General features: G+C 29.5%; 1 protein-coding gene across 1 annotated transcript; it reads right to left on the reverse strand.

Annotated features, from left to right (window-relative positions):
- Positions 1-1,936: 1,936 nt before the first annotated feature.
- On the reverse strand, positions 1,937-9,172 carry LOC100800340 (potassium channel KAT1). The gene is made up of 11 exons (XM_003530338.5): positions 8,824-9,172; positions 8,488-8,703; positions 8,053-8,208; positions 7,904-7,961; positions 6,996-7,313; positions 4,250-4,489; positions 3,677-3,775; positions 3,543-3,575; positions 3,246-3,431; positions 2,419-2,986; positions 1,937-2,247 (listed from the first exon to the last, which is right to left on the reverse strand). The coding sequence occupies exons 1-11, from the start codon at positions 9,000-9,002 to the stop codon at positions 2,114-2,116; spliced, it is 2,187 nt and encodes a 728-aa protein (XP_003530386.1). The 5' UTR covers positions 9,003-9,172; the 3' UTR covers positions 1,937-2,113.
- Positions 9,173-10,596: the final 1,424 nt, after the last annotated feature.

The following is a 10,596-nucleotide window of genomic DNA, read 5'->3' on the forward strand; positions in this document are numbered from 1 at the left end:
TTTTAGTGACATGACTACACTTGGTAATAAGATGAATGATAATTTTTTATTTACTATTTATTGTTATACATTAAAAAAATTGTTAAAAAATTAATATAAATCCAATTATTGATTATTTTTGTGACATATAAGAAAAACATTCTATATTTTGATAAATTATTAACTTAATTTAATGTATTGAAACATCCAATTATAAATATTTTATATAAAATTGATAGATAAAATTATTTAGATGAACCTTCCTTTTATTTTAGTCTGAGTCCATCCCTGTGTTTAAGTAGAAAAACATCTATACAAACTATTGACAACTCCTCACAAATCTTGATTCAAAGTTTAAAGAAGAACACCCCCAAAGAAAAAAAAGTCAACAAGTCGGTAGCAAACAAAAAAATATATTGTAAAGTTGAAAATAAAGTAAATCAACACCGATTTACTATTTTCCTTTCATTTGAATAATAAACTATCATACACGGGCGCGGTTTCAAGTTTGAAATGTTTCCCATGAAAATATATCAGAAAATAAATAATATTATGCATTTAAATTATACAAATTGTATAATTTTCCATTATTTTCTTTATCTCTATTTTCAGCAAAATTAACTATTAATATACTGGAAAATAAATATATAAACCGCGCAACGCGCGGGTCATCTAGTTTGATTAATTCTTGGTTGATTCTATTGGGCTATTGATAATGGTTGAATTTCTTTGGATTAAATGAATTTATTTTAAATTATATTTATAATAATAAACTAGTACATGATCTTTTAGAAAGGAAATTGATTATTTCTCAAATATTTTGTTCATGGGTTGGTCTACAAAAAGTTTTAAACAAAATGCAGAAAAAGAAAGATAATTATTTAAATCCTTTACTTAATGTCTTACTTTAAGAGTTTCCTTGTGTATACGGAATACTAGATTGTCTTATTTCATTTGTGTAATCACATTTTGATTACATTGCACTTTTTGCTCTTAAAATCTGATGACAGAAAATGAGCCAAATCTTTTTTTACTTATTAAAATCAACATTTTTTAACCTTCTTTTTACAGACTTAGCAATGTTCATTGATGAAAACTAGTAGGTTCATCCCTTTTTAATAGCAACATCATATAATATAACTTTTGTGGTTCTTTGGTTTGATTAATATGGTTGATGATTTTATTGGGTGTTTCTAATGGTTGAAAGGATTTATTTTAGTTTATATTTATTGTTATAATAGTATATAGTATACTAGTACATGATCTTCCATAAAGGAAATTGATTCTTTCTCGAGTATTTTATTCTTGGGTTGGTCTTAATTTTTTTTAAACAAAATGCAGAGAAAAAATTGTAGTTATTTGAGTTCTTGATTAATAGTAATGCCGTGTGAACTGCAATTTACTTTGTAAATATGAAATGCCTGAATTGTGATTGTTTTGTGTTATCGTGTTTTATGTGTAGTCCCATTTCGATGGCATTGCACATGTTAAAATCGAAGAAAGGCTACTTTATTTTCTTTATACAACGAGCTTTCCTCATAGACATCCAATAACAGAAAAATGAACCAAATTCATTTTTTCTGTACTAAAATGGAAATTTTTTTAACCTTTTTTTTTGCCACATCTTATTTGAAAAACTCTCAGGACTAGCAATTTCACCTTGTGCATTAAGGACCCATGTGGTGACTGTGGAGCCGAAGCACATGGAACCTTATTTACAAAAGTTTGAAAATGATTTGATAATATTCTTGATCCATATAATTTTTCTGAAAATTTGGTTTTTGATCAAGTACAGTGGCATTATGTATTCCATAGATTGACTAGGTAGTGATTGGAGCATTATAATTTATAAACAAAGAGCAGATTTGTTAATTGAATTTTATGATTTTTTCATTATTTTTAATATACATTTGTATCATGATTACATATCTAAATATTACAGCTACTTTAAGTTAGGTAAAGTCATGAACACAAATCTTCAGTATTTCTGCAAAATAGAAAGAGATATCACTATCTCCATTGACAGTTTGGCACTTTATGTAATCTGTCTGTGCTTTTTTGTATTAATTATTATGATTACTATGGTTACAAGATGGCTTCATATCTTCCACACTGTTACTGGCATTTGATAAGATTATGAACTCAAATTTTCACTGTCACTGCAAAGAAAAAAAAGATGATCCCCATCTCTAATGACACTAATATCATCTATCTCCGCATTCTCTGTACTAATTACTTTTGTTGGCTTGGTGTCTCCAAACTTTTCTCCTGCAATATCACAAGTTGAAAGTCAGAATGAGAAAATAAGAGTGCATACTGTTCTTAAACAATGGTATTTGACACTGAAAAATACACACTTATCCTTGTCTATGCAGTTAACTAAAATTGCAACATCCTAATTTTTTCCCTCATTTTTAGGTAGTTAAAATCAATGCTTACCCGCAGTATGGAGCAACTCTTCTATTGAATCAGGTAGGATTATCAACTTCCCATGCTGTTCCTGTGAGGTTGTTCTTTCCTTGCTTAGAAAGTGGATGATAACTCTCTTTTTGAAGTATCTTTCTGTTTCTCTCTCATTTCTATGGTTAGAGGTACTTGAATAAGAGTTTGTGTATACTTTTCCTAAAGGGTAGTTGATAGGGATTTCTGGCTCCAAAAATTCTATAATATGTTCATCTAATGTTTTCCTATTTTCATAGTTCATTGCAAGGTCAGAAATGCTCTTGTTTTGTTGCTGGTCTACAAGAGGCTTCTGTTTCCATCTTATAGGGCTTTGGTTCTTTTCATTTGCTTCCATGTCAGGATGATCATTGTGCACAGTATCATGAGGATCTCTTTTGCCATCCTCAGGAATCAAGTTATGCAATCTGGCTTCCCCATGTGAGTTATTTGTAGATGCATCAGAAAATCTTCCTCCAGTGTTGTCCCAATCATGCATTTGGTAATGAGGCATTCCAGGGTCCCTAGGTGGATATTCAAAATCCAATCCTTCATGCCTCTTTATGCTCTGCCAACATGAATAACCAAATTGTTAAAATCATAATAGTATTTGGATTTAATTGGAATACACTGATAGGGTAAATATTTTTTATACAGTTATCCAATCATAGACTACTGCATGGTTGAAAATTATTGACTTTTGTAATGATTTCCTTACAAGTAAAATTCTTTACACAAATAGTATATCAAAATTAAACAACTAGTATTTTGTGAGTGGTTATGTGATTGATGAAAATGAAGTTGTCTAACTCTAATATGCTTTTTACCATGAAGATATTTTTCATTATAATTTGTGCTGCTTCTGGATATGCATGTAAGGAATTCATTAAGGAAGTTCTGCTGAGTCTTAAAATTTGAGAAAGCTCAGTGGTCCGAACAGTGAAGGGCTGTGGTCTACAATACAACACTCCAATCTCCCCAATTGTGTCTCCTGCAATAGCCTTCTTCAGAACCTGAATTGTCAATAACAGACTAGGAAGTTAGGTTCTGTTGTTTCATTGTGTACTATAAAAATATAAAGAAAAAAAAATGTAATGCTTGAATGTTACTTGTGACATACTTACTTGATCATGGCCATTGACATAGCGAATGAGATCCTGCCACAATTAAATCATTGCAAAGCAAAAAATTTCAATCAGGGAGCATTCTTTGAGATTCATTCAAGGTTACTTGATTACTCATGCTTTAGCTTACTCACCACTGCCCCTGAAACCAGCATGTAAAGGTCTGTGGGAGACTCATTTTGTAGTATAACATCTTCCTTGGGTGGGAAATACTCAGCTTCCATCTCAGTAACCTATTGGCACAAAGTTACTTGCATTAGTTTAATTTTATTTAAGCACTTATTTAATTAGAAGTTATCATACTAGGCATTATTCATAAACTTGACACCGAATCTTCTTACAATAAGTTACAAACAACAACAAAACTTTATCCCACTTGGTGATGTCAGTTATATGGATCACACGACATCATTTGGCATGATTCTGTAATGAATAATCTATGAATAAGTTAATTTTTTTTACACTGACATTTAATTATGGATTGTCATAAAATCAAAGATGGTTGACTTTTATAATAATTATTTTAAAAGTTATATTTGAGTTCTAATTAGTTGATGGTATAGATTTACAATGTATCAAAATTAAACTTTGAAGTTATAAGTTTTTCTTATAAATCTTATAAAAAAAATAAAGTCAAAAGAGATAAAAAAAAATGTCAAACTATTATTATGAGCTCAAATAAGGGATGGCATTTGAAGTATTATTACCAGTTGGAAAAGAAAGTCATGAGAGACTCCTTGGAAGAGGTAGACCTTCTGCACAACTGGGAAAAATAGATGGTATGCAATGCTTGCACGAATTGCCTTTGGCATGCCATTTAGTGTTTCTTGCTGCTTCAGTCCCTCTGTCTTGAATTTCAAACACAAGTGTGACAACATTTGATCCTGTATGTGATGAGGCAGATGATTTCTTGATGCAAATTCTGAAGCTGCTCTTACTGTGTCTCTCTGTGCCACCAAAAGCATGATTCTCTTTATTAGAGGGAAGAAATACATATTTCTAATTTTTTTTTCTTTTTCAAAAGACTATTAAAATTCATCTCTAACAATTTCATGCTCCAACACAATTTTTATTATTTGTTAAAATTTATTAAAACTTATAAAATAATATGAACTATGCTTTTTATTTAATAAATCTCATATTATATGTATAAAAAGTAGAATTTAATTAGAATCTACTTATATTGTAAAGAGTTTTTATACTTTTATAAAAAATATAGTATTTAATTTTTATGCATGTTAATACAAGTATACTTTTTAATCAATTAGCAATTATGATGGATATGAATTCAAAAGTAATTATTACGAAAATTAAGAATTTATTATTAGATGTTAGTAGTATACAAATCATTTATAAATGTATTTAAATTAAATCCTAAAAAATAACCTTTAGTATTTTTTTTCTTGTTATCCAAGAATAAAATAATTTCCCAAACCCTTTATACCTTTTAGTTATATTATTTATATAATAATGTTTTACAGTATATTTTTGTTGTATTTACTACACTATCTATTTTATCAGACATTTCTATCTTTTTTTTTGTTTTTTATTATCTCTTTTTTATATTTTATAAAAGAAATATAATTATAATTTCTCTAAATTTTTAACAAAAAATTGTAAAGGCAAAGGAGATATGTGTAGGGGCCCTCACTGAAATATTTTTTCTACTTTTATATTTATAAGCTTTACCACCTTTGCCTAATTTTTGTTTAAAGAAGTTTGCACAACTACGCGACAAAATAAATGTATTTTTTTTTTCTCTCACATGATTTTCACATGCATCTTAGAAATACTGCTGGGCTAATTTCGGCCAAGCATCTAATTGCATGGTTTTAATGATAAGGTACCTTTTGAGGGATATTAGAGCCACAAGATACTTGAGAAATTTAATATAGTTTTTGAATTATTTTATTAAATGAAATAAGATAATATAAATAGATTTTTAATAAATTTCAGGATTTTATATTATAAAAATCATATTTTAATTTTTGAGTTAGAAAGTATTCTAAATATAAGAACGATAAATAAAGAATTTCAATAAAATATAATAAATTATGATCTTATACGTTTAAAATTACACTAAACATTTAAAATTTGATACAAATTAATAAATAAACTTCATTATTAAATAAACTTTTAAACACGAAACTAACATGTGTTGACATGCACTCATAATATAGGAGATAAACGTGGAAATAATAGCCTTTTTTTCTTTAAAAAGCAGAAATTGATTTTACATCCACATGCAAAAACAACGAGAAAATAATCATAAGCCTTGTGAAAAGATTATTGAATTTATCTTTCAATAATTCTTTGAGTACATATTTAAATATTTTCTATAATTATATTTTTCAAATTTGTTGTATATTTTTCGTATTTATTTTTAACTTTTCTCTCACTACTCCAAAGTTTTTGGTAGGCCAATAAACATTGAAGCACGAGGAAGATTACGCGTGGTTTTTTTTATGCTAAAAGTGCATATTAATAACGAGTACTCGTGTTGGACGCTGATTAAGGAATATTTATTAATTATTCAAAAACATATATTAAATAATTTTATTCCTTTCGTTATCTTCAACTGCATTTTATTATTATTTCTTTAAACGGTATTCGAAGGCACTTGTTAAGATTTTTCCAAAATTAAAATGTCAGAATCAAAACTTTTCAACTTTTGTTAAGATCCTAGTTAAGTGTATGAAGATTGAGACTTGGGGATTTATTCTAATTCATGCTCTTAAAATTAAAATGATAGTTAAGTACCACTGTTAATGCCGATCGAGACTCGGGATTTATTCTAAAGCTTCAGAAATCTAAAGTTTGCTTCTAAGTGGCAATAAAAGTTTAAACAATTCTTTTAATTCTTACAATATACTAATGTTCTTATAATATAGGGTTGTTTTTATTTTAGTTTTTAAAATTTTATTTTGGTTTCTATATAATCTTTTTTATTTCATTTTAGTTCTTAATATTATAGTTTCAGCCTTTAAAAAATTGTAACTTTTTTTACATGTCTTTATCATATTAAAAGAGATTAATTTAATTATGTTATTTATGAAAAACTAGACTTAGTTTTTACAAAAACGATTTTCTTACACCCAACAATCGATCTATTAGGCAATTACTGAGAAAAAATAATATAAGTTGATAGGTGAATGATATGATATGGTATGAAAAAAAAAAAAGATAAACGATGAGTATTAATTAGGTATTTGAAATAAAAAATAAAGCATGTAAAAACCATTGTTATAATTTTTTTAATCTTTGTTATCCACACAATTATTTAACAAGGAAAAGAATCAAAATGAAACAATTTTTTTATAGAGGTAAAAAATAATGTTTTCTTAAAAGAATAAAGCGAAAACAATTTTATTATAGGAACTAAATTTATTTAAGCTGATCAAAATAAATAAATTAATTAAGTAGTAAAAGAAGCACAAGTTTGAGAGCACATACAAAATTTCTGGTGCGGCTAGTCCAGTGGACCACCAGGTTTGTCATGTTTCCAATGATGTATGAGGTTAATCCCAAGTTGAACAACATGTAGAATATGTCAAACAGCATCTCTCTTGTGTTTTCAGCATGCAAGTCCCCATAGCCAGTGGTGGTAAGTGTGACAATGGACCAATACATGGCAGTGACATATCTGTCCCAAAGACTCATTTCTTTGAAATTTGGGTACACAGAACCAATCCATGTTGATTTTGCATCAGGGTACCTATCTGCAATCAGATAGTTGAAGCATCCAGCACAGTGCACAGCAAACAAAGTTACCTGAAATTTTATGACTAATTGGTTAAAATGATCTATAAAGACAAAATTTAGATAATTTTTTTTCATCCGTAGAATCGAAAACAGTACCAAAAGGTTTATAACACTCGTACATCCAGCTCAACTAATTGAACTAGACCTCTTTAATAAAATTTAGATAAAGTTGGTTAAGTACTTTTGGTGTTATTCTCCAATTAGAGTTAGAGTTTCATCTTATTAGTCAGTCTAATAAAAGTTTGCATTATATGTTAACATAATTGACCAAGCTTTAAATGTTAGCATAACTGATTAAGGTAAAACTCCAATTTTAATTGAAGAACAGAAAAGTGTACATCCAATTCACTTCAGTTAAATAATGTGGCATAACATAAACTGTTGAAATTTGAATAGAATTATACTTATTGATCTAACGGTTCGTGTTGTGTCACATCATTAAATCTAGTGAATGCATCTTATTTTGTTAGGAGGAATCTATGTCCATCAAGGAAGTCTAGCTCAGTTAGTTGATTAGGGTGTGTGAGTGTTGTAAACCTCTGATAATGAGCTCAATTTTTATGAATCTATGTCCACAAATATAGGCTTTAGAGGCTTACAGCAATGAGCTTGGAGCACCTAGTCCAGAAGTAATTGAAGCGAATGTCCTTCTCAAGTCTGAAGGAAATCAGAGGAGCTAGTAAGCATTTTTCAGTTTGAAGTGTTGGAAAACCATAAGGTTGAGTTATATGCTATAATAATGTTGGACCTTGCAAACAGAGAACTGACACGTCTGAGGCGCCACAACCGAAGCATGTTGAGAACTTTGAAGCCAATCTCACTTCTGTGATTAGTGAAGAGGAGGCTGATGGATTGAAATGGCGCAGTTGAGCAGACATCAAATATAAACCAGGTAGATATGTACCTATAAGGTTTGTAGAACTATATTATGTAAGCAAAGTTTTTGAGATTCATTATGATCTGAAAGAAAGAAAATGTTTTGGAATTTCTATTGTCACTCATAAATTTCTTTAAATTATTATCAAAGAAGAGTATATTAAATAAAAGTTATCATTTATTTGAATGTAAGTACAATAACCAAGGGGTTCACCTGAGTGTGAGTTATTGTAAATTTCCTAGTATCTGAGTTTGATTCCTATAGATAAAAAAAAAGTGACTAACATGGGAGCGTAGATAAGTGTACCTTATTGCAATTTTCTTGGGATCATCAACAAGAAGGTAGGAATGGTTATCAAGATATGCAACAAAGAATGTCAGCATGATGTCAATGGCAAAGAAGGCATTGACAATGTTGTCTATGATGAATAGTGTGTCTTGCTTATAAGGCAGAAAGGCAAACTCAAAAGGGCAAATCCATGCAGAGTAAACAACTAGAACAATTAATATCATCTCCCATGCCCTGCAATAACAGCATGCTAATTAGAAGAAGAAGCACACAATAACCCCAATATCATTGAGAGTAATTGTATTTGTGTGAGGGTAGTTAATTAATTAAAGAACCATCATCATTCATTATCACCTATAACGTGGATTGAAAGGGGAAATTATGTATCTTCTAAGCCTCGTTTCTTGGTTGATTCTGGCTCCAAGGGATGGCAAGAGATCATTGGACAAAAAGCTGCTATATGGAAGACTTCCCATTTGGAATTCATCCACACAGAACCTCTTGAAAAAATTTTGGCTATGGGAAAATGACATGGTGAGTTTCAACTTTGAATTTCAATCCTAAGGCTTAAGCAGAAGTGGTAGTAGTAGTTGTTGTAAGCTCTCGTGGGGTTGAATTGAATGGCCCCTATGAGTGACCATATTTATAGTGTGGCTGATTTGAGTAAGACGCGTTGGTTTTGGAATTTAGACCCTTTTTCCCCTACCTTTTTGTTGAGATGCCTGTGATATGGCTTAAAGGAATAAGAAAGTTTTATGGGCTTAGTTTTTGGAGGAAAAGATAGAAAGAAAAAGAGTGATAAAACTGAGGGGGCGAAAATGAAAATGTTCCATCTTGTATTGACAAATAAAGTTACGACAAAATGAAAGAGAGGGGGGCTGGTGAGGAGGGAATTGATACGGCCGAAAGATCTTTCTAAAATGTTGCTGATAATTCCGTGTGTGAATTGTGTTTACACCTAAACTTCTTACTAATCAAAGATCAGATAATTATCCAAATAATAATAATTACTAGTGAAGTAGTGCATGTATAGGGGCATGCACAGTTAATTAGCTATGATTATGTTATGTAAAAACCAAGATATTTTTCTTTGACTTCCTTTTCCAATTCAAAGATAAATCAGTCAGTTAAAGGTCAAATTTTGGATGTAGTGCCTTTAGTGTTTTTACTACTGTTTTTCAATTACAATCGGGGTGTCACCTTAGTAACATTCCTTGATTTTTAATGCAAACTTTTATTATACAGATTATGCGGTACTACTTCAGTTCTGATTAGGGAATAATACCCAAAACACTTAAATGGAGATACATTTAAGTTTTAAAACATGTTTATAATGTGATATATATATATATATATGCTGCATATGTTAAACTTCTCTCTATATATAGACTAGGATCGAGAGCATTGTAGAAAGGAAGGTTTTTATTTTTACACATAATGGATCAACGTTGGGCTGAAGTTTTCAATGGTCCTCCATCTCTGAACCTCTTGCGTGACAATCAGGCTAAATTTTTTACATTGGCTTTTGTTGACAAGTTTATGTTGCCTTGAATCCTCATGAAAGGACAAAATATAACGAAGTTTATTCTCATTTTATTCGGGGAAGAAGAAATCAGCAGGGTCGAGTCCCCACATGTCATGTTAGGACCATTCAACAATTCGCTACATTTTTACCAAGTCACTTCAATGGGAATACAATTGATGATATGATCGAAGTCTTTCAAGTTTTTTTTAAGCTATTTAAGTTCTTTATATTTTAAAATTAGGAAAATTTGATCCTTCCATTATTTTCCTCTACTTTAAAAACTCAAATTATTATTCTCTATTGTTTTTTGTATATACCAAAAAATTTATAACAACTTATACTTATATTCAACCAAGAGTTATAATTAAACTGTGTTTTAGAATAAAATATATAATTGACTAAAATAAATAAGAACCAAAATCAAACATAATTCAAACCAGAGAAACAAAAAGTATTAGTAACCTTAACCTAAATACTCATTTTAGTTCTTGAAAGTGTAAGATGGAGATATATTGATCCTTGTAAGATGAAAAAATTTAAAATTTAACCTTGAATGTACAAAAAATGTGACAAATTTTTTCTACCATTAAGTCTCTTTTGTT

The sequence above is a fragment of the Glycine max genome, chromosome 8 (assembly GCF_000004515.6).
Source record: "Glycine max cultivar Williams 82 chromosome 8, Glycine_max_v4.0, whole genome shotgun sequence".
In the NCBI taxonomy this organism is placed as follows: domain Eukaryota; kingdom Viridiplantae; phylum Streptophyta; class Magnoliopsida; order Fabales; family Fabaceae; genus Glycine; species Glycine max.

Bases quoted from the DNA above. Each gene is read 5' to 3' on its own strand.
- LOC100800340 (XM_003530338.5), bottom strand. From the start codon at position 9,002: ATGTCATTTTCCCATAGCCAAAATTTTTTCAAGAGGTTCTGTGTGGAT. The intron at 8,704-8,823 runs GTGATAATGAAT...CTGTTATTGCAG, and splicing joins CCTTTCAATCCACGTTATAG to GGCATGGGAGATGATATTAA. The intron at 7,314-7,903 runs GTAAGCCTCTAA...ATAAAATTTCAG, and splicing joins GGTGCTCCAAGCTCATTGCT to GTAACTTTGTTTGCTGTGCA.